This window comes from Labeo rohita, chromosome 20 (assembly GCF_022985175.1).
Source record: "Labeo rohita strain BAU-BD-2019 chromosome 20, IGBB_LRoh.1.0, whole genome shotgun sequence".
Classification (NCBI taxonomy): Eukaryota; Metazoa; Chordata; class Actinopteri; order Cypriniformes; family Cyprinidae; genus Labeo; species Labeo rohita.
Genome location: NC_066888.1, coordinates 16,754,475 through 16,780,025, shown reverse-complemented (window position 1 = coordinate 16,780,025; position 25,551 = coordinate 16,754,475). Strand labels below are relative to the sequence as shown.

Here is a 25,551-nt window from a genome sequence, read left to right as displayed (position 1 = left end):
TATTCATACCCCTTCATTTTTTCACGTTTTATGTTTCTGCCTTATGTTAAACTGCTTTAAATTACTTTCATCCCACATCAATCTACACTCCATACATCATAATGACAAACCAAAAACAGAATTGTCACAACTTTGTAGATTTATTACAAATAAAAAAACTGAAATAAGCACATTGCACAAGTATTCATACCCTTAAGTCAGTACTTAGCTAAAGCCCCATTACAGCCTCAAGTCTTTTCAACTATGTCAGGTTGGATGGGGGCAGATGTACATTTTCAGGTTTCTCCAGAAATATTTGATTGGTTTCAAGCCAAGGCTCTGGCTGGGCTACTCAAGGACATTTACAGAGTTGTTTATAAGCCACTCTTGCTGGGTGCTTATGGTCATTGTCCTGTTGGAAGGTGAACCTTCTGCCCAGACTGAGGTTCTGAATGCTCTGGACTGGGTTTTCATTAAGGCTTAATATTTTGGTGCATTGAGATTTTCTTCTACTTTGACAAGACCACAGAATCTTGTTTCTGAGGGTACTTTAGATGTGTTTTCATGTGTCTTTAATGAGGAGAGGATTGAGTCTTGCCACACTGCCATAAAGACTGGATTGGTGGAGTGTTGCTCACATGGAGCTTGGTCACCACTCTAACCAAAGCCCTTCTCCATCAAGTAATGGAGACTACATGCTTCTGTGAACCTTCGATGCAGCAGAATTTTTGCTGAACTCTTCTCCAGATGTGTGGCTTGATGCAATCCTATTTCTAAGCCCTACAGGCAGTTTTTTTTTTGACCCCAGGGCTTGGTTTTTGCTCTGATATGCATTTTCAGCTACAAGCGATATGAATGCTCCTGAGTAATTTCAATTGTCCCAGATAAGGGTATGAATTCTTATGCAATGGAATCATTTAAGTTTTTTTATTTTTAATACATTTGCAAAGATGTTAAAAAACATTTTTTTGCTTTGGCATTATTGTGTATGGAGTGTGTATGATGAGGGTAAAAAAAGTAATTTAAGGCAGCAACATAACAAAAAGGGGTATGCATACTTTCGCAAGGCACTGTATGAGTAATTTCTATCAATTTTAACATCCTTGCTGAATAAAAGTATTAATTTAAAAGTATTAAATTAACCAAACTTTGAATGGTATTGTTAGAAAAGATTTCTATTTTAAATAAATGCTGTTCTTTTTAACGTTTTATTCATCAAAGAATCCTGAAAAAAGTATCACAGGTTCCAAAACATACAGTAATATTATGAAAAATTATTAACATTTTAAATAACAGTTTGTTTGAATACATTTTAAACTGTGATTTATTCATTTGATGGCTAACCTGAATTTTCAGCAGCCATTACTTCATTCTTCAGTGTTACACGATCCTTCAGAAATGATTTTAATATCCTGATTTGATGCTCAAGAAATATATTTTATTATTATTAGCGTTAAAAAATGGTTGTGTTGCTTAATATTTTGTGCTTAATATCAGGTGCTTAAAAAACAGCGATCAGGAAGTTGATTTGGTCTGGCGGAGGCTTCGCTGATGGTTACCTTTACAAAAGAACCATGGCTGACAATGTCCCTCGACTTACCGTTTACTATTTGTTCAGTCAGCTTTACCATGGCTAATGGGCCACTAATCGTTTAAATGTCAAACTTCATTTGTCAGACTCCTGTAGGAAGCATGAGGAAGCTCAGATGGCGTCTAGGAGGTCAAAGACTTAACCCCTCCATTAAAAATTCATCAATCATATCCTCTGTGAGTGGCATGCTGCTAATTAGAATTTAAGCATTTGGCGCGTAGAGCCTCGTGCAACACATTTTGAAAGTACATGGTTAAAAAAACTGTCTATCTGTAACTACGTATACAGTAAGAGCAGATTTTTTTAAGCTAACAGAATAAACATCACATACAGACTCTGCATTAAATCTTTAGTCATAAATTAGACATCTGAAAACATTATAAAATTATAGTTTTTCTGTATGACTGGTATCACCTTCAGGGTCAAGCAATCGTGGGATGCCCAGTTCTCTCTCTGCCAATGAGAAGGCCTCTTCTAGGTTCTCCCTGTTGGGTCTCCTCCAAACACGTTCCATGTTAACCAGATGGGGTTGCAAAGCAAAGATGACAGCATGAAAAGCCACCCCTGTGCGCCAGCTGGGGCCAAAGTCCTTTACATCCAGACCCAATCTCCTGTAAACAGATGCGTAAGTATGTACATTATGTCAAAACCCAGAAAGAATGCAGTCATATGGCTTTACTTAGGGAAACTGGATTTTAACAGCAAAGAACAATATATTCATTCAAGGCCTTGCGCAGGCATGTATTAACAATACAGTTCTTACTTTGTTGCTGTGGTCTGCACCCATTTGAGCAGGGCTCTTCTGGCCCCACCCTGAAAAGAAAGGCGGGGCTTGCGTTTGACAGGTGGGCTGCTGGTCTCAGTGCTGTTGGAGCTTTCCACTGATGAATTGCTGCTAGATTGAGGCTGTAGGGCTGGGAGATGACTGGTGAGCTCCTCTATCTGAGCAAGGAGATGCAGAGGAAGTTGAAATGTTGGTGTTTTTAGTTATTTAATGGTTTTGTAAAGTTATAGGAACTTAAAGACATTATTATGGAAATATGGTTGAATTATTAACAAGATTTAAAATGTTTTCTTTTACCTGGAAATATAAGATTATAGTCCATATCAGTCCCAGCACAATAGATGGTCTGCCGTCTACCACATCTGTTGTGTTGATGTTAACTAACTTAATCTGTTAAATGCAAAAATTCAAACCATTATATTAAAGAAACAGTTCATCCAAAAAATGGGGAAAAAACATACTCATGTCATTTCAAAACTATATGACTTTAATTTTTTTTGCTTCCATATATTAAAATTGAATAGTGACCATGGCTGTCAAGCCAAATGAATGCTGACTAAAGTTTATCACAAGCTTCAGAAGACTTGGAATAAAGTTGTAATCCGGATTTACAATGCGTGTGTTTTTTTTTGTTGTTTGTTTTGTTTTTTGTTTTTTTGTTTTTTGGAGCCCGATAGTGGTCATCATTGTTGGTCATCAACTATTAAAATATTTTTTGTTAACTGAAGTAAAAATAAAATAAAATAACATAAAATAAAATAAATACTATATAAAAACATGTTGAAAAACATTTTTTAATGAAAAACTTTTTTTGGAGCTTGACAGTGGTCATTATTAACTAAACTATTAAAATAATTTTTGTTACCTAAAGAAAAACATAATAAAATAAAATAAAATAAAAAATAAAGTGAAATAAAATAAAATAAATATAAAGTAAAATAATAAACATATTTAAACATTTTTTGATGAAACACTTTTTGTGGTCACCATCGTTATTAAAATCATTTTTGTTAATTGAAGTAAACTGGAAAAAATAAATAAAATAAAATAAAATAAAATAAAATAAAAAATAAAAATAAAATATTACATGAAAAACACATTTTGATGAACTTTTTGGAGCTTGACAGTGGTCATCATCATTGTTGTTATAGTTAAACTATTAAAATAATCTTTGTTAATTGAAGTAAAACTGAAATAAAATAAAATAAAATAAAATAAAATAATAAAATAATAAAGTAAAATAAATTTTAATAATAAATAAAAATAAATATAAATAAAATAATAAATAAATATAAATATAAATAAAATAAAATAAATACAAAATAAATTAAAATAAAATAAAAAATAAAATAAAAAATTAGACAAAAATCGTTGAAAAACATTTTTTGATGAAAAACGTATTTTTGTCATTGTTATAGGTAACAAACTAGTAAAATAATTTTGTTATTTGAAGTAAACACAAATAAAATAAAATAAAATAAAAATATTAAATGAATAAGATGTTGAAAAACATTTTTGATGAAAAACTTTTTTGGAGCTTGACAGTGGTCATCATCATTGTTGTTATAGTTAAACTATTAAAATAATTTTTGTTAATTGAAGTAAAAATGAAATTAAATAAGATCAAATAAAAATAAAAAAATAAAAAATATATTAAATATAAAAAATAAAAAGAATATATTAGATAAAAGAAATATGTTAAAAACATTTTTGATAAAAAACTTTTTTTGAGGGGGAGCTTGACAGTGGTCATCATCGTTGTTGTTATAGTTAAACTATTAAAATATTTTTGTTTAAGTAAAACTGAAAATAAAATACAATACAATTAAAAATGAAATAAAATAAAATAAATATTAGATGAAAAACATGTTTTAGGTTACATTCGGACAGATCCTCTTTCAGAAAGTGATAATGTCAATCAAAGACATTACAGACAGTCAAAAGAAAGGTCACACTAACCGGAGATCCTCTGTAGGCCGACTGAAATGGTGACAAAACAACGGGGAGAAAGACAGAGAAAGAAGAATAGAGGTCATTACATGCTCTTAACAAAAGTGTGTCCGATCAACTGAAGGACAGGTGATAAGGAGCCTCAGCTCTGCGATAACCTAAAACCCTTTAGTGACAGACACACTTGCACCCATTGTTATAATCACTCAAAGCAAGTAGACTTAGAATCAGCCACACATACAAGTTGAAAGAATGAAAAATGTACACAAAAATACACACACGCACACACATCATACCATCCACTTACTTAAAACAAAAAACGCCCATTAACTTAAAACACTGTGTCACATATTGCATGTAAAAGTACAGTTCAGCATAATACAAAACAGCTCTGTACTCTGGTTTCTCCCACTGTGCTCCACAGGGAATAGAGAGAGATGAGACAGGGATGACAGAGACAGATAAGATGGTGAAAGACTGTAGCTTACGAAATGAATCCTCAGCTTCTTGAGAGATCAGATACACAGACAGACAGACGGACCACCTCAGGAGTGGGAGGCTTAGCTCAGCTTCATTCACTGACAGGCCGTATAATTACAGTCTGAAGCACAGCTATACGGTAAATGAAATATCTGTGCTTTTCCCCAGAGAGATGATTTGAAAAAATACCCTGTTTATAAAGAGAAAAATGGGCCTCATTTCAAATCTCCACGGCTTTACTACAAAATAATAAACAATGACAGCAAAACTCATCCTTGAATCTTTTTTAACATATATACATGGGTCATTTTCTACAGGCCAATTTTAAAATACAAAAAAATAATATCTGTTGTAATTGTTCAACACATAAATTCATATTAAAATTTAAAATTAAGTGATTTTAGTGTTTTTTCATCTCTATGAATTGGGCATAGCCTTAAAAAAAAGTCATGTGGTGTGACCATGATTTATATTGAAATTCATTTCCTTAACATGCTTAACATTTTTTAGATGTTTTTAGTAATTAAACTGTTTAGAAACAAAGTATCTGCATTTATTTTTAGTTTTTGTAAATAATGACCTCATATTTTTGTTTTATAATTTCAGAGTTTCCTTCTTAAATGTAGTTAGCAGACTTATTTTTCCTGTAAATTGCATAAAACTGATACAAATGTTTTAAAAATACCATTCACTTAAGCATGCTGTAGCAGTGATTCATATTTCAACCACAGAAATTAGATATTTTAGTTTTACTTTAATACAGTTATTCCTATTATTGGTCGCACCACATGATGAGTGGTCGCTCCAAATGATGCAAAGGCCTTATATCATTAAAAATCTATTTAAAGAGACATGTGTGAAAAGTGAAGCACACGGCATTAACTGCAGGCATTTCTTTAGACCCTGTTATTTCTGAACTTTGCCCAATCTTGGTAGCTCAATTGACGCTTCGGGAGTTTGATTAACAGGCCAAATGCGCCGTTTTGTCCGACAAACAAACTAGACAGTCAAGTTAAAGTCAGTGGACTTGAACTTGAAAAATGGTGTGTACTGACATCTTTTCACAGGTAAAACGAAACCTTCTGAAGTTCATTCATGTGTATTTTGTGCTATAACTAGTAAAAATTAAGAGATAATCGGTTACTATGCCACCTGAACTGAGGTGCTTCAGCGATCTGTCAGGACACATTAAAGAGCAACAAAACAGTATTTGCTGTTTGAATTAAAAACAAAAAAAGACAAAATTTGAATGCATACTCTTTCATACCAAAAGTAACCAATTCTGTCTTGTATGGTCAGAATTAACATGCTGCCTAAGGCGAGCATTTATTTTACTTTGCTTCGCAGTGAAATCTGGTAAAATAAATATTAATAGTTATTAATAAATAAATAATACATTACTAACAAATGCATAATTATGCTCTAATTTTTTTTTTTTTGCATTTTTTGGATTTTTTCTCATATTGTACAAAGATTAAACATAAACTGTCTGAAATGATGCAAATTGCATACAAATCTATTCCAAATGATACTAAAATAAAGTAATTTATGTGTATAAGCCATCAGTTGAATATAAAAGCACAAAAACTGCCAATCTGGGACAAATATCTATAATGGAAAACACTCTGCAGTGGTCGCACCACATGACATTTCAAATTCAGTCAAACTTTACAAGCACAGAATTGGCCACCTAAACAAAACCAGCTAGCTGCCCACAAAAGGTCACTATGAAATTTATAATAAAAATAAATACTTGTAGAAATAACTTATTATTCATTGTTTTTCTGAGGTCATACCACATGGTATCCAAATGTGGTAACTACATAACCAGCCGTTGAAAAGGTTATTTTTTTCTAATTTGAAAGAGAGTTACAAACCAGCTTGATACATAGGTCATTGGCAAATTGCTATATGATGCAAAGGATTTCAACATAAAAGTCCCAAAATGGTAGTTTCTTGATGGTCGCACCACATGATATTTCATAAAATGGAAATCATCGGACAAAGTTTGTTTGTATATTATGATGGAATTATAAATACAAATGTTTTGCAATTTTATTCAGGATTACAAAACATTTTGGAAATCATGCCAAATAGTGCAGAAAATTAATCTGAATAAATTTAGGGTAATTTCAAAGACGTTTCCAAAACAACAGTTATGGTCGGGCGGTTGCACCACATGATATTTTGACACTTTGAATAACAGAAAAATTACAAATAACTTATCTTTTTTGAAATGTTAAAGTGGGTCCATACATAAGAGAGATACTTCATATATATATGGCATCTTTGTCATGCATTTAAACCAATTTTACCTGAAAAATCCAATCGGACAGAAAATGTAGGTGTCATGTCACTGGCCCACATACGTATGCATTTTTATTACGGTAGGCTGATTATTTCTATTGTATGTTATAATGTCCTATTGACAACAGGATCCTGATTTAGGGATTTATTTTGTGAAAATGTCTGGCAGACTGTACATTAATTAGTCCATTTGTTCGGCTTTGGCAACCACAAACAGACAGAGAGACTTTATGAGGGAAGCACAGCGCCACATGTGAGACATCAGAGACAGATTTATAATAAGTTGACTCAGAACTAAACCTCAATAAGGAGAATGATTTCAGTCTGACATGTCATCATCACCTTATAAATCTATTCTAAGCCATGTAGCATGTTCTAATTAATCCTTAAATCCTTCATTTGTCTGTGATTTGAATGAAACAATTTCTTGTTGGTTAGAATAAGAATTAAACATGAAATGAGGAACAGGGTTTTCCTTCTCTTTGTCTCTCATGAGACAGTGCTGTGAAGCACAAGGGCACTATCACAGCAGAGCGGGGAAGAGGTTGTGTAGGTCAGACTCAGTGGTTATATCCTGGAGCTGTACACCTGAGCAAAGCACTCTGGGAATGGACTGCCTTACCCTCCTGCCTTCCAGAAACTTCAGCGCTCTTCCCACGTTAGCAACCCAGTGGATCCTCCTCAGCTTGCGGCCCTGTTCACATGGCTGTCAGATGGGAGAAGATAGCACAACAGACAAAAGGAAAACGGTGATAGACAGAGGAAAATGTAAACACCCAGGAAGGAATGGGGAGAAAAAAATGAAAATAAACAAAAAATGGAAAGAGACAGCAGACGAGCAGGATAGTTATATTTAGTACAGACAGAGAATACAAAGATGACACCAAATAGATTGCAAGAGAGAAAAGTAAAAAGTAAAAAAAAAAAAAAAAAAAAAAAAAGGGCCATGTGACACTTGGTATATTGATTGTTACAGCACTGCAAAGACCTGAGGCACCACTAGCCTTATGGGATTGTTCACTGAGAGCATGGGTATTCGTGTGTGTGTAAGAGAGTGTTAATAATGTGTGGTGAATACACTGTGTTTTTGGTAATATGTCTTGTATTACATCATGCTTGCTAACATTTAAAACAGTCACAATTTAAAACAATGTTCATTACAGAAATTTAAACCTAACTGCTTGATTTGTACAGCTGTTAAATAACTCTGAATAGCAAAAAAAAAAAAAAAAAAAAAAAAAAAACAACCAAAAGTACTTTTAGCTTACCAGTTTGTGACCAGACAGGACTTCAAGAAGAGCTAACAACATCACTCCATCCTTCACATCTTCAAAGAGATCTGAGACCACTAAAGGAGGATTACGCTGGGGAGGGAAAACAATCCAGTGATGATTTGACATTTTACTTCAAACTATTTAGACATCTACGATGTATGGCAGACAAGATCGAACAAAAGACAGATAGAACAATAGACAGACAGAACGACAGATAAAAAGACAGAAAGAATGATAGGCATAGAGTGATAGAACAATAGACAGAACTACGGATAGAACAACAGACAGAACAAAACAATGGTAGATAGAATAATAAAATGATAGATAGATAGATAGATAGATAGATAGATAGATAGATAGATAGATAGATAGATAGATAGAACATTAAAATGACAAAACATTACAACGATAGAACGATGGGTAGAATGATAGCTAGAACGATAAATACAATGATAGAACAATAGATAGATAGACAGAACAATAGATAGATAGAACAATAGAGATAGAACACTAGATAGATAGATAGATAGATAGATAGATAGATAGATAGATAGATAGATAGATAGATAGATAGATAGATAGATAGATTAGATAGATAGATAGATAGATAGATCATTAAAATTACAAAACATTAGAATGATGGATAGAATGATAGCTAGAACAATAGATAGCACAATAGAACAATAGATAGACAGATAGATAGATAGATAGATAGATAGATAGATAGACAGATAGATAGATAGCGATAGAACAATAGATAGATAGAGACAGAACAATAGATAGATAGATAGATAGACAGAGATATAACAATAGATAGACAGACAGATAGACAGACAGATAGATAGATAGATAGATAGATAGATAGATAGATAGATAGATAGATAGATAGATAGATAGATAGATAGATAGATAGATCATTAAAATTACAAAACATTACAACAATAGAATGATGGATAGAATGATAGCTAGAACAATAGATAGCACAATAGAACAATAGATAGACAGAACGACAGATAGATAGATAGATAGATAGATAGATAGATAGATAGATAGATAGGTAGATAGATAGAGATAGAACAATAGATAGATAGATAGAGATAGAACAATAGATAGATAGATAGAGATAGAACAATAGATAGATAGATAGATAGATAGATAGAATGATAGATAGATAGATCATTAAAATTACAAAACATTACAACAATAGAATGATGGATAGAATGATAGCTAGAACAATAGATAGCACAATAGAACAATAGACAGATAGACAGAACAACAGATCGATCGATAGATAGACAGATTGATAGACAGTTAGATAGATAGATAGATAGAGATAGAACAATAGATAGATAGATAGAGATAGAACAATAGATAGATAGATAGAGATAGAACAATAGATAGATAGATAGAATGATAAACACAACGATAGAACAATAGATAGATAGAACGATAAATAGAACGATAGATATATAGTTAGAACATTAAAATGACGAAACATTACAACGATAGTACGATAAATAGAATGATAGCTAGAAGGTTAAATAGAACGATAGAACAATAGATAGATATATAGATACATAGATAGATAGATAGATAGATAGAACATTAAAATTATAAAACATTACAACGATAGAATGATGGATAGAATGATAGCTAGAATGATAGCACGATAGAATAACAGATAAATAGACAGAACAATAGATAGATAGAACAATAGATAGACAGATTGATAGATAGATAGAACATTAAAATGACAAAACATTACAACGATAGAACGATGGATAGAACGATAGAACGATAAATACAACGATAGAACAAAAGCTAGATAGAACGATAAATAGAACGATGGAACGATGATAGATAGATAGATAGATAGATAGATAGATAGATAGATAGACAGATAGAACATTAAAATGACGAAACATTACAATGATAGAACGATGGATAGCATGCTAGCTAGAATGATAGAACGGTACATAGATAGATAGATAGATATTATGTGTTGTGACATCCTGTGCATAGTTGTAACATGAGTTTGAATGAGCTTTATAGATAAAACCCAGTGAATATTAGTGTTGTCAGGCAGTGACAGTCGTGAGCTTAGGAAGCATCTGAAAAGCCTGAGTAAAAGTGCTGATTCTAGAGACGACACAGTCTGTCTGACCCGATGAAGCCCCTCCACTAATCCATCCACACAGCCTCTCTTTACCCGGACGACACATCCAGGATTTCTCTTAAGACAGCAGTCACATGACTGGGATTTGGAGTGGAAAGCAGCCGGGTGGCAAAGTCATTCATGAGGAGATTAATATGAAACAGTGAAAGTGAGTGTGTGTGTGTAAGAGACAGAGATGTAGAGGGGGTGGGGACTTATATTTCAAAAGAACGGCAAAACAGAGAGAGAGAGAAAAAAGTAGTTTAAGAGTGAAAGTGAACGATTTCAAGAGGAACGACAGCGAGATGACCTTAATTAGAGGCAGAAAGGGGAAGTGATTGATGTTTTTAAAAGATTAATTCTTGAAGCATTTTTGAGAGAGCAGGGGGAGGAATTGCTAAGATATTCTAATTAGCTCTAAATAATTCAAAAGCTAATTGGATAAAATCACCTTATAGGATATTACATTAAAAAGAGGCACTTTGAGTAATTATGCAACTAATGAAAAATAAGAGGAAAAAAACACAAAGGCACAACCAGCAGGGCTTAACAAACTAATTATCTGTGTCTGGTTATTACTGATGGAAATAGATTGTCACGCCAGGCGATGCTGATGTATTCAACGAACTGACAGCATTTAGCCACGCTAGCTGCATGTTCTGTGCAACCCAATCAAAGTTCACGTGAACATACAAATGCCTGAGGGCCACTCGAACTGTTTTCAATATCAGTCAGAGATGAGAGAGACACTGTTAGAGGGCAGAGACGAGTTCAATTAAGGTTGAGAGAAGGTCACAGCTTTATACTTTTCAACAGCAATTTGTCCACTAAATTGTTTTTAAAATCACGCGATAACATCAAAAAAAATGTACATTTATAGAGATATTTCTTAAAGATAGGGTTAAAATAAAATAAAATAAAATAAAGCAACTCCATAATTTAGACCATATTTCAGAAATTATATTTCATTGTCATTATAGAGCAAACAAGAAGAAGATTTTTGAGAACCACACAGATTCCTTTACTGTGGGACCCGTCTAGAAAGCAGTGGGTGCAGTTAATGAACCTGTGGGTACAAATGACAAAATTGAGGTTACTGCTTACAAATCTGTGAGCGGTGATTGTTAAATTGAGGCTAGAGTTTGCGAATCTGTGGGCACTGATTACTGAATTTCATAATTCAGAGTGAAACCTGATGGGGCGTTGATATATGTCTAGCGACAAAGCAGGTGCAGGCAGCAGGGTGTCCGGGTGGCTGCTGTGTGCTGCTCACCCATGCTTTCTGTCAAACACATGAGAAATGAGCTCATCCTCAATATTGGGCATGCCATAATTAAGCCCTAACCCTGTCTGAGAGGATTTGTCAAAATTGAAATGGAGGGTGGCCTCTTACGCATTCCCTCTTTCAATCGCACTCCTCTCTCTCTCTCCCCCTCTCTCTCTCTCTCTCTGTCTCTAGTGGCTAATCAAGTTGAAGCTCTTAGGCAGATTAGTGCTTCAGTCCTGCCTCTCTGATGTCCTTCAAATTTGCAAGCACATGCATGAGTAAAGAGACCTGAGGCATTTTGCGTCCTGTGATGGTATCTTTTAATGAATGGTTTGGAGTATGAGGATTTTGGTAAATCTTTTAATGCAATGCTGATCAATTCTGTGGGAATTGATTATCGGGTTGAAGCAGAATCTTGGTTTAGTTAAGCATCTTGTAAGAAGTTTGCACCTATTTAATGTGCACAAAGAAGAGTTAAAGAAACAGTACACACTAAAATGAAAATTTTGCCATAATGTTATCCTGAATCAGTTTGAATTGCTTTTGCATGTAGAAAAGGAGAATTTTTGAAGAATGTAATGGATGCCCTTGTACATACAATTACTAACCCAGGAAAATACGTGCCTTTATATACATTTCTGCAACATCGTAATTACGTACTTACTGTACGTTTCGCGGCAGTTTCAAAGTCAAATGTCCAGAGATTGGAGCTAAACGACACATTCAATATGCAAACATGGTGTTCAAAGCTTGGTAGAGGCACGTACTCCTGCGTTTTTTTATTATGCTGTTTGAGGTATGTATTGCGGCTGTTCAGAATTGAAGTATCTGGTGAGTGTCACTAAAGGTTAATCCTCTATCATGTTGGAAATATCCCTTACACCAACCCAACCCTAAACCTACCCGATAGTGTTAACAAATGCAAAAGTGATATAAAAACACATTTGTTAAGGCAGCTGTGCTATTTTAACTTCCTTATGCAGATTTGAGCCATTTTGTCGAACCGTAGTTTCACGGGGTTCGTACCGGAGCTCTTCATCACTCAAGCACAACGCCGTATCACGTGAGCTACTGAGCAAGCCTACTAAATTAGAAAACTCATGCATATGAAGCTGTATATGTGATGACAACGTTCAAAAGTATCAGTTTTCAAATTGCGTAAGATATTAAAATTGTTTTGAAATCATAATATCCTGCAAGTAATTGTGTGAAAATTAGGCTTTATTAATTAAAACTCTGTAACATCATTATTTGTGCAAAAAGGAAAAAATGTCAGATTTTACCTGCCTTATTGTGTTCATTTCAATTGGAAACTGCAGTGATTCGTACATATAGTTACGTATTTTCAGTTTGTATACAGAGGCACATATTTGAGCCTATGTTGACAATTACACTGAAAAAAGACTGGAGGTTTCAAGCTTCAAAATAGACACAGAAAACCTAAATTTATTATAAAAGTGGTCCACACACTTAATAATAAATTTAAGTGTGCTATCTTCCAACTCTACCAAAGTCATATCATGCCTTCAGATGAGAAACAAACAAATTATTCACTCACAATCTTCCCCTCCAGTGAACTCTAGTGAGTTCCAGAGTCTGATTCGTATGAATCATTCAGAATGGTTCTGTGAACTGGATCAACTGAATTATTCAAAAGATCTGGCTCAAATGAATGATTCTTTCATGAAACCACTATCTATACATTTTCTTCTTGTGTTCCGCAGTTTCAAAAAATCAGATTTAAAATTAGATGAAAGCAAAACTTAATTACATAATTTTCATTTTTGGATGAATTAATCCTTTATAAATGATTTATTATGCCTAATTATATGCTTCTTATTCCACTTTTTAGAAGATGTAATATATGTCTCAACCGCATTTGGGATCGTTTGAAGCCACATTTAAACTGCATTTTGGAAGTTCAAAATCGGGGCACCACAGCAATCCATTATATGAAGAAAAATGCTGAAATGTTAAATTTCTTTACGACTGAAGAAAGAAAGACATGAACATCTTGGATAACAAGGAGGTGAGTACATTATCTGTAAATCTTTGTTTTGGAAATGGACTTCTCCTTTAAACACGGAAAAAGTAATATTTTCATGATGCGTCCCCTTTAATCAACATAGACAAAGCTAATAATAAGCATATATTCCTATATATAAAGAGTGAGATACAGCAATGACTCTAGTGCAAGAACATGTTCAAAGGTTAATGCTTCGCTGAATACTGCAAACTCTGCAAATGACAGTAATGTGAAAAACTTCCAGTGGGCATTCAAGTTCTGTAAACCTACAAAAGGCTTTGAGGCCTCAATGCAACATCTCTATCACTCACTAGTGAAACTTGGAACTAACAGACCTAATTTACTCTGTTCACACCTAATTACATTTCATTATCTATCACGGACCTGTGGGCGCATTCTCTAATACTCTTTTGATACTTCTATAAAGGAATGAGAGGAACGATAGAAGCGATGTGTAATTCTCATTCTGTGTTATCATACACATGCTAAGAATTAATCCAAAGCCTTTGGGCTATGAATTATGGAGCTGGAAAATCACTGCAGATGATTTGCATTAGTAATTTGGTGGAGGGCTAGAGACCAGAAATACCTGAAACCCAGATGTAAACATGGTTGATCACTAATAGCATGCACTGTTTCTCTTCAGTCTGTCGGTCTGTGTAAAATCATCCTGACAACAATGTAAGAGTCACATTTCCTGCTATTTGGCACATGCATTCTCAAACTTCTCTCTCAAATACTTGAGAGTGCTGTCACCAAGGCAACATCATTCAGCGGTAGGATGAGGTTAAAGGGCAACAGCAAAAGAAGTGGGAACAGCGGGTGCCAGGGATGGCGTGGTGGTGTTCAGCTATTGAACAAATTATTTGGATTTACAAGATACAATGAATGTAATTGATTCTGACAGTTGTAGAACCAGTTCAAATAGTTCTCTATTTGCAATTTTAATGAGACGGTCTTCATTTTTGTCCTTCCTGCACAGACATTTCATGAAAAAAACATTTCATGTCTGTTGAAGCAATAGGATCATGTCACATCTCTTTTATACAATAGGATTGCAGGTTCAAGTTAATATATACAGTAGGGTGGATTTTCTTCTCTATCGCTCTTGAAAGCAGTCCATTGAAAGCAAAATCTTGATCTGATCCAGCTTAAATTTTCTTTTATAATTTTTACATTTATAAAAATGTATATTTATTTTTTATGTTATATTAATGTGTATATATATATATATATATACAATACCAGTCAAAAGATTTTTAAATATTCTTTAAAGAAGTCTCTTCTGCTCACCAAGCCTGCATTGATTAGATCCAAAAAAAAAAGTAAATATTTTTACTATTTAAAATAACTGTTTGAATATATTTTAAAATGTAATTTATTCCTGTGCTTTCAAAACTGAATTTTAGCATCATTACTCCAGTCACATGATTCTTCAGAAATTATTTTAATATTTTGATTTGCTGCTCAAAAAAACATTTATTATTATTATTATTATTATTATGTTGAAAACAGCTGAGTAGAATTTTTCCAGATTTCTTTGATGAACAGAAAGTTCAGAAGAACAGCATTTATCTGAAATAGAAATCTTTTGTAACAATATTAAACGTATTTATCATCACTTGTAATCAATTTAAAGCATCCTTGCTAAATAGAAGTATTAATTTCTATAATTTGTTTCCAAAAAAAGAAAACAAATTATACTGACTCCACAGAAATAAATTACAATATTACTGTTTTTGCTGTGTTTTGGATCAAATAAATGCAGGCTTGGTGAGCAGAAAAGAATTCTTAAAAAAAAAAAAAAAAAAAAATTTACTGTTTAAAAACTTTTGACTGGTAGTGTTTATACTGTATATATAAACATTTTTTGACACCCACAGAGTGTATATACATCAGAAATCATCAAGCCATGCAGTAGCTGTTTAAAATAGAGTGGAATCACTAAACTTGAGGATTCCTGTCAGAGAAATAATCAGAGCATAAACCAATTCATAAGACTGTCATCTTGAAGCACGCTGACGCTGTGAATCTCACTGCCAACTTTAACTGACAGGTCCAATATGTCCTTGACAGATGGTAATGAGCAAACAGATAAATAAATAATGGCTAGAGAGTGTTCAAACGTCAAATCTTCTGTGGTTAACATTTTACGCTGGAGAGGCACTGGTGTGCAACCTAATACAAAATGCCACGTCAAGACGTATTCCCCACAGATTGATATTTCAAATGAATTTGCTGCTCCTCGTCACAGAAGATTAGCCAAGTCAGGTCTCGGTGATCATACTGGAATTATCTGGAGTGGCGGCTAATTAAAAAAATGGCTTGACCAGTCATTCTTCACACACAAATCAATAAGCCATCAAGCTATTATTACACGCATATCATGGGGCCAAATGCTTGTGTCCTGTTTTTCATGCAAATTTATACAAGCACCTGTTATTGGGTAAGCTTTTAATAATGTCCCTATTGTGATAATAGAAATTCAAATCAGTCCAATACAAGTTAAGCTCAGTTGACAGCATTTGTGGCAAAATGCAACTGTGTTTTTGATAATTTAGTGTTGGACAACGATTAATCGTGATTAATCGCATCCAAAATAAAAGTTTTTGTGTACATAATATATGTGTGTGTACTGTGTATATTTATTATGTATATATAAATACACACATATGCATGTATATATTTAAGAAAAATATGTTATGTTTCTATATTAAATATATTTATATAATAAAAATTATATGAATACAAATATATACGTGTAAATATTTATAAAATATATTCTGTATGTGTGTGTCTTTATATAGACATAATAAATATACACAGTACACACACATATATTATGTACACAAAAACTTTTATTTTGGATGTGATTAATCACGATTAATCGTTGCCCAGCATTAGTATAATTTTAACTTTTACATTTCTGTCACATTTCTGTTCAAAAAGCAGTTGTAAGATTACACAAGACTGTGTGACACAGCATGTTTTCATGCAGTACTGTTGCATAGTTGTCCATAGGTAAATCCCGTCAGCAGACTGACTGTACCCTGGTAAATGAGGCACAGTAAGTTAAAGCACTATGTATGTTCATGTTGGACCTGGACTGGTGCCACCAGTCTTGTGACAGATTAATTCTGCACTGTGGAAAAAAGTGGCTATAACAACCTTCAGATGATTTTTTTTCTCTCACACATGAATGGATGTATGTTGGTTCAGAAATCTCACACATGACTCGGCTCACCTTTGCTAGATGAGAGTTGATCCATTTTGTGAAAGTTCGCTTCTGTACAGCTTCCTGCTCATCTAAAAGAAAAGATAAACACATCAGAAACCTGTGTAACAAAACTGATCTTAAAGGAGAAGTCCACTTCCAGAACAAAACTTTACAGTTAATGTACTCACCCCGTTGTCATCCAAGATGTACTTGCCTTTCTTCCTTCAGTTGTAAAGAAGTTATGTTTTTTGAAGAAAATATTTTAGGAATTATCTCCATATAGTGGACTTCTATGGTGCCCGCGAGTTTGAACATCCAAAATGCTGTTTCAATGGAGCTTCAAATGGCTCCAAACAATCCCACCTGAGGAATAAGGGTCTTATCTAGCAAAACAATCGGTTATTTTCAAAAAAAAAAAAAAAGTATATACTTTTTAACCTCAAATGCTCGTCTTGCCTAGCTCTGTGATGCACATGCGAACTTTGTGTAATCCGGGTCAATATAATTAGGGTATGTAAAAACTCCCATCTCATTTTCTCCTCCATGTAGGATGATTTTAAAGTTGGAGGAGAAAATGGAGTTTTTCGACATACCCTAACTGTATTGACCCGGATTACACAGAGTATGTATGCGCATGGCAGAGCTAGACAGGATGAGCTTTTGAGGTTTAAGACTATAGATATTTTTCTTTTTTTTGCTTTAAATATTTTATTATTTGAAATTTTAACAGACAGTCACTTGTAATTACACTTTTTTGAATACAAACATATAAAACTTGTATTTTAACATTTAATCATAACAAAGGAAAAAATAAAAATAAAAATAATATGAAAATAAATAAATACAAAAAAATAAATAAATAATTAAGTAAATACATTCCCTCCCACATAACAACATGACCCATAAGTGCTATCCAGTGGTAAAAGCCAGCACTGAAGGCATATTCAACGTATTAATCAGAAGTTTGAAGAAAGGAAATAAAAGGGGACCAAATTTTTTCAAATAACAAAATCTTGTCTTTTAGCGTATATCTTATTCTTTCCAGATGTAGAGTACTCCTCAACTCTGTCACCCATAATTTAAGAGTTGGAACTTCTTTTAGATATTTTTCTTTTTTTTTTAGAAAATGACAGATCGTTTTGCTAGATAAGACACTTATTCCTCGGCTGAGATCATTTAGAGCCATTTGAAGCCGCACTAAAACTGCATTTTGGACGTTCAAACTCGCAGGCACCATTAAAGTCTCCTATATGGAGATAACTACCTGTAAATTTTTGTTCTGGAAATAAACTTCTCTTTTAAATCTTAAACAAAACATGAGACGCTACTATATGACCCACCAAGAATCACAATTTTCACAAGCTCACTCACAATAATATTTCCTACTGTACCCTGTCCAAATGCAAGCAGCATAAACATGTCAATCTCGAAAACAAAAGATCCAGCCCTGATTTTGAACTGCAACGTGACAGTAATATCCTTTCTCCTAACAGTTATATCAGCAAGAGATGACAGCTGACGCACAGCCAACATCTTTAATGAAAGCACTGTCTGATGGATTACACTGAAGCCGGTCACTATGTCACACACCGTCTGTGTGTGTGTGAGAAAATGGGACCAGGCTCATGCATAATGCAGACCACATGTGCCACCGTCATTTGCGCTAAAAATCTTGTATTTTGTGAATTAATAGTTCGATCAAGTCTGTTTCAGAGCTAAAGCAATCAAATATTGATGAGAAGAAGAGTATGATAGATGGCAACAGAAAAGATTTGCAGCTGCATTGGTGTGTGTGTGTGTGTGTGTGTGTGAGAGAGAGAGAGTGTGCCCAGCCCACCATCAAAAGGACAGGGTGACTTTGAGCGGGAAAGACAGATGCAAACTCACTGTATGTGCATTTGACACATATACACCCACAAAACATCCCATTGCACTTATATAATAATACAAACCAGGTATCTTCTTTCGAATTCCTAATTACATTTCCAAAATAAACACCATGATTAATCAACACTTTCTTGACTGTCTCTCTTGCACAGTCAGAAATAATCCACAGCACATCCAAGAACCTGCTGAGCTCCCCTAGGGATGACTCTGTCATTGCCAAAAAATACTCAAATAACACAACATTAACATGTTTAAAAAAATAAATAAAAAAAGTTGTAAATAAAACAAAGATTACCGGAGTATGTTTTACATGAAAATACTATTTCAGTCTTACTAACTCAAAATGTCACATTTAATTCAATGTGTTAATAGTGAATGTGAAATTTACTAGCAATTTTAAATTGTTAGCAATTGTTAAACAAAAATTTAACGGCATAGATTAGAAGCACAAAAAATAGTAAGATGCAGGCAAATATGCAAATCTGGCATAAAGTATAGCATATAAACATGTGCAAATCACTGACACCAGATGCATTTGTGTACAACTAAGTCAAATCTCTTACCACGCAGGTGTCGAGAAACCCCTTGCACTAAGTTGAGGGATGTGCCAGACTTCTTTTTGGCAGCTATATCCTCCCATCGTCTTGCCACCTTGCCCTTGACATCCATTCCCAGAATGGCTTTGTGATCTTAAGTTCACAAAGAGCACATCCACCTGTGACGGTCAAAGGTTAACTACTCTTGACCTTCCTCTTGTGGAGCTTTTGACGTTGCTTGTCAATACAGAGAAAGACCTTCATTTGCATCTTCTTTAGGTTCTCACCATATGACGTAAGCAATCAGAATGGAACGCTGTCCATGTCCTTCCAACGTAATAGAAAAAAGTGGGAGTGTGTGCATGTGTGCAGCACCGGTCTCAACATCTCTCTGTCTTTACTCTATCTGCAGGAACGATTCCCCTTGTGCCTCCAACCAATCATTTGTATGGGAATGTGTGATGTCATCACAGGTCTGAGCGTATGACGGGAGGGGGAGTGGTGTGCGTGTATGTGTTGTGAGTCACATAGCCTGCCGGCACGCACACTCTTTAAAGACCGAACCGGGCAGGACGTGCTCGGCACTGAAATTCCCTAAGATCAGCTGAATTCTCTCTCTTTCCCCTCCCACTAAATGTATTGGATTCTAGGGTTTAGGAAAAGCCGCTGGCCTGAGCTGATTAACTTTGCCTGAAAACACTACTCGATCTGATTTACCGCTCCCAGCGGCTTTATAAAGCTCCTAGAACAGTCTAACAAAAAAAACAGCCTTCCACTGCTAGATGCATTATTGAGATGCAATGGGCCTTTTATGTCACATTGTGGTGTAAAACAAACAAGCTGCATTGGTTTGTAGTATATGAAATTAATATTTTAGAATGAAGCACAGGTTGTATTTCGTCTTGAGATCCATGAAAGAAATATTTTACAGAACAACGAAAACGAACCCCACTCCATTGTTGCAGGTTTTGAAAATAAAGATAAGAGAAAATGAAAAGCCTGGGGAAAATGATAATCTTTAAAATTATGATAGTTTCATTAATCATGGGTATAATTTTCTCCTTTATTCGTCTCTTCCCAAAAGGGTTTTTAATGATGGAAGTCATTAATATCAAATGGCTCCTGTCATATGCTATCGGTCTCCAGTTATCTTCACTTCTCAAGCCTGGAATCTGTCTTGCAAAATCTTTAATGAAAATCTTTTTCTGACAGGTATATGCATGAATGTATTTATTTGTAAGAGTGCATTTATGAGACAAAGAGTTGCAGTAAAGATGTCAGTATATATGTGGGCTGCTATATTCATTTACATATTTTTAGTAGCTAATGTTCTCTGCTGACAGAAGATTTGCTATTTTAACAATTCATATATATGTGTATATATTTATTGTACTGTACACAGGAGCCAGCAATGCTTTGCTGTGGACGTGACTAGTCTCTGTCCATGGTGCTGAACTAAACTCTGGGTACTGCACTGAGCAAAAACACCATCATCACTCTGTCAACACAAAAGAAAGCCCGGAAAACAGGAATTGCATATTTTAATACTGTAAAACTGAGAATAAAACATATTTATACATATTTATGGAGCATGTAGGCAAGTTACTTTTGGAGTTGATATTATAGAATCTCCTTTAGGCTAAAGAACATTCCACATGAGAAAGACAAAAGACAGCATTTTGGAAAGGCAACTTGGGATTTTGAGTTACTAAAAGAAGGTTGTGTGAAGGCTGAGGGCTATTCTGGACTAAAGATCTGCAGAGGTTAGAGTACACACAGATGCTGGGTTAGTGTGTCTGAATCCTGAGGCTATCCAAATAACCTCATGGGCCTAACCCTCTAATGTTTGAAAAAGAAAGGACTCCGGTTACAGAGAGAAAGAAAGAAAGAATGAAAGAAAGAAAGAAAGAAAGAGAGGCACAACACCACCTAGTGGTATACTCAAAAACTCAAATATACATTGTTTAAGCTTCAGATGAAGCTCTGCAGCCTCACTTAACTGTAAATGTAGCTCTTTCTACATGGTGATTTCCCATGAGACATTTTTATTTTATGCTTGGCAGTGAATTTCCTTTTTGTTATTTATGAACGTACACATAATGATTAACTAAAGAAAACCTGTTCCTCTTAAACCAGATTGTGCAGCACTCAGCATTTAATTAAAATTCTATTTTTAAATTTGAACAGGATGCAATTTAACTTCTTAAGTAATTAAAATGAACTGAAATTCAAGAAATTAAAAAGCTCCTCGAAACAAAGAAAGCTTGTCAAGACAAACTTTGAATCATCACAAAGCTTTGTTTGAAAGTATAAAAATGTAATTTGAAGATTTTATATGACTTACAGATACATATATTGAATTTCATAATTGATTTTGGATTATTTTATTGTCTCGGTGTATTTCATGAATTAACTTTAACTTTATGGACTAGTAGAAGAACATTTTTTAGAACCTGTTTAAAACATCAGTTCACTTCCATAATAAATATTTCCTAATAATTTACTCACCCCTATGTCATCCAAGATGTTCAAGTCTTTCTTTCTTCAGTTTTTTGTGGAAAACCTTCCAGGATTTTTCTACATATAATGAACTTCAATGGTGTCCAACGGGTTGAAGGTCCAAACTGCAGTTTCAGTGCAGCTTCAAAGGGCTCTACACGATCCCAGCCAAGGAATAATTGTCTTATACATTTTTCTAAAAATATAAAAATGTATATACTTTTTAACCACAAATGCTTGTTTTGCTCTTGCTCTGCGATGCACATGCATGACTTCACGCATGACGCAATGTTGGAAAGTCACACGTGGTTAGTTCTTCATCCGTGTACTCAGGTTAAAAAAAAGCAGGGTAGAGCGAAAATTATCTCATTTTTATCTCCAACTTCAAAATCATCATTGTTGTTTTACCTTTTTTCATAAAGGGCGTTTGACGTTCACTTTGCAAACACTGGGTTGGTACTTCCACCTGTGTCACATGTGACCTTTCAAACATGCCTATGTAATGCATGAGGTTGGGCTGGTGAAAGATGAGCATTTGTGGTTAAAAAGTATAAAAATTTTTTTTTTTTTAGAAAATGACTGATCGTTTCACAAGATAAGACCCTTTTTCCTCGTCTTCGATCATCTTTGAAGCTCCAGTTTGGACCTTCAACCCATTGGCTCCCATTGAAGTCTACTATATGGAGAAAAAACACTGGAATGTTTTTCTCAAAAACCTTAAGTTCTTTTCAACAGTTCAAATTCTGAATTTCTTACCACACTTACAAACGCAGGTTTCAAAATATAAGTCTGTGGATCTCCATTTAACTCCTAAAATGGCCTACTTTTAGTAAAACTGAGAAAAGTAATTAGAATTCAATCACAACTAACCATAACCTTCCCCTAATCCTAAACTGTTCTAATCCTTCACATGTATAGTGAATCAAGTCTCCCTTTTTTCCATTATTGCCCAAATCCAATTTCACTATAGCAACAACTCTTTCTACATATACTGGCATTATTTATATCTCTGGCCGGTGAGTGTGGCTATTAGCACTTCACCCTCACTGATAACGGAAGTCTTGAGAGCGTCTCTCCCCTCCCGCGCTTATCCATTCAGACACGTGAATCTTTCAAATGCGAATAATTCTACATCGGCTCCAATCCCTAATGCTGCCAAATTAGCATTACTAATTACAGTCCAAAGACACAAATGATTTTGTGAATAACTCAAGATGATTATTATACGGGGAACTTCCTCTCCTGTGGTTTCAGACAATTTGTGCTCTTGACAGGACAGATGTGTACACAATACACCTCAAATTTGGACAGCGTCTAGACGTATTCAGAGAAAAATCACTTCAAAAGTCAATCACGTTTGCGAGGCATAGCAAATTGACTTTATTCGAGTCATATATATTTATTTATTTGTTTTAACATTTATTTTAATATAGACATGAATATTTTAACCCTATTGTTTGAAGCTTATTTTATTTTTATGTTAAGTCAAATGCTTTTATATGAACTGTTCAAAGATAAATAAAAATACAAAATAAATAAATAAAATAATTTAAAAAAAATTAAATATAGTTTAAAAACACAAAAATACAACAAATAATAAAATAAAATAAAATAAAATAAAATGAATAAATAAATTGCTGAAAGAATGAAGGAAGAAAGAAAGAAAGAAAGAAAGAAAGAAAGAAAGAAAGAACGAAAGAAAGGACTGTGATACAGTGCTTTAGTGGCCACTAGCTCTCAGCGGATGCCAATCATGCTATCTGAAGAGTATTAAAAGATCTCCTGTTGGCTTGGGTAATGAAATGATGTGGTCAGGAACAGGGCAGAAGTAGGTCAGACAGTCTAAGCTTTTCATCCACTTTGAGAAATTCTGAACCATCCCCAAATATACTGCCCATATCATGTGGGAGATAGAAAATCATTCCCTTATTGTACAAGATCTGCATTATAATTCAGACACACTGATCAAGTAGCGTAGTTCAGGTGCATACTCAGGTTATCAAAAGAGCCCACATTCTGTCTTAGATTACACTGAAGCACTCAAAGGTGCACTCACATGCCACATATCAGGCCAGCAATGCTGATTTTATCTACTTCAGAAGGTGAACTAATGCCCAGCTGACCTTGAGTATTTGACACAGCTTGCTAGAGGCAAGGTGTCACATTGGCTTTTAGCAACCGGTTGTGATACTGGCCGAATAGAGCAGCCAAGGTCAACCTGCTGAGGAAAGATAAGACAGTCACAGTCTGCAGGCCATTGTAAGTGCCACGGCTGTCTCTACTAGCGAAACGAGAAGTTAGGCACAATCTAACAACATATCTAATCGGGTAATGTCTGCGTTGGTCACACAAGTGCCAATGCAATATCACAGTCACTGGAAATTAATCAGTCCCCTCATCCCAGAATGGCCATAACCCATAGCAGCTGCAAAGAGAACAATTATGGGCGCCCTTGAAACTAAAACAAGTGGTTATTCCTGTGCTGGCAAAGCTGAGTTTTCAGCAGTCATTACTCCAGTCTTCAGTGTCACATGATCAGTCAGAAATCATTCTAATATCCTGATCTGGTGCTTTTCTATTATTATCATTGTTGAAAAAAGTTGTGCTGCTTAATATTTGGTGGAAAGCTTTTTATCAGGACTCTTGAATATTGATGAATAGAAAGTTCAAAAGAACAGCATTTATATAAAACAAACATTTCCTAACATTCTAAATGTGATGTTGTCACTTTTCACTAACATAATGCATTCTATAGGGCCCTATGAATTCAGGTTTATTTTTTCCTGAATGCCATTTAATTTTTTTTCAAAATTCCGTTGTTGTTGTTTTTTTTTATTTATTTTTTTATATTTCTGGATTCATTTTTTCCCATTTTAACTCTCTTTCAATGGTTAAACTAAATTAAATTAAATTTAGTTTCATTTTAAAAAATTCACAATTCAAAATCCATGTCTAATTAATTGAAATCATGAAACTTCCATTGAAGTTTAATAGCAATTTATTTAAAGTTTAACAAAAATTACATTTCTAAGGCCCTATGAAACAGGTTTTTTTTCTCAAATTCAGTTTTTTTTTTGACCAAATTCTGTTATTTTTGTTCATTTTCTGGATTGCATTTAATAGTTCCATTAATTTTTAATAATAAAAAGCATCTCTAAATGATTTGATAAAAAAAATTATTTCTCTTAATTTATTATAATTTTATTTATTTATTTATTTATTTATTTATTTTCTTCAGAAATACTGTGTTGTGCATTTACATTTTTCCGCTAAATAAATTCAGGTAATTTTTTTTTCCCGTAAATATTCTTTAAAAAAGAATTTTTTAATAATAATTAAATTTAGCAACAATTAATCGTGATTAATCACATACAAAATAAAAGTTTTTGTTTACATAATATATGTGTGCGTTCTGTGTTTATTTATTATGTATATATAAATACACACACATACAGTATATATTTTATATATAAATATATTTAATATATAAACAACATATTTTTCTTAAATATATCCATGCATATGTGTGTATTTATATATACATAATAAATATACACAGTACACATAGTTTGTAAACAAAAACTTTTATTTTGGATGCA

General features: G+C 33.9%; 1 protein-coding gene across 1 annotated transcript in view; it reads right to left on the bottom strand.

Moving 5' to 3' along the window:
- Positions 1-19,830, bottom strand: part of syne1a (spectrin repeat containing, nuclear envelope 1a) — a 151,137-nt gene extending 131,307 nt beyond the window's left edge. The window contains 8 exon segments of the mRNA XM_051139300.1: positions 1,985-2,181; positions 2,334-2,512; positions 2,652-2,744; positions 4,314-4,334; positions 7,714-7,797; positions 8,360-8,455; positions 17,058-17,119; positions 19,481-19,830. Coding sequence (XP_050995257.1) covers positions 1,985-2,181; positions 2,334-2,512; positions 2,652-2,744; positions 4,314-4,334; positions 7,714-7,797; positions 8,360-8,455; positions 17,058-17,119; positions 19,481-19,586 — 838 coding nt within the window. The 5' untranslated portion in view covers positions 19,587-19,830.
- Between the last annotated feature and the right edge of the window lie 5,721 nt (positions 19,831-25,551).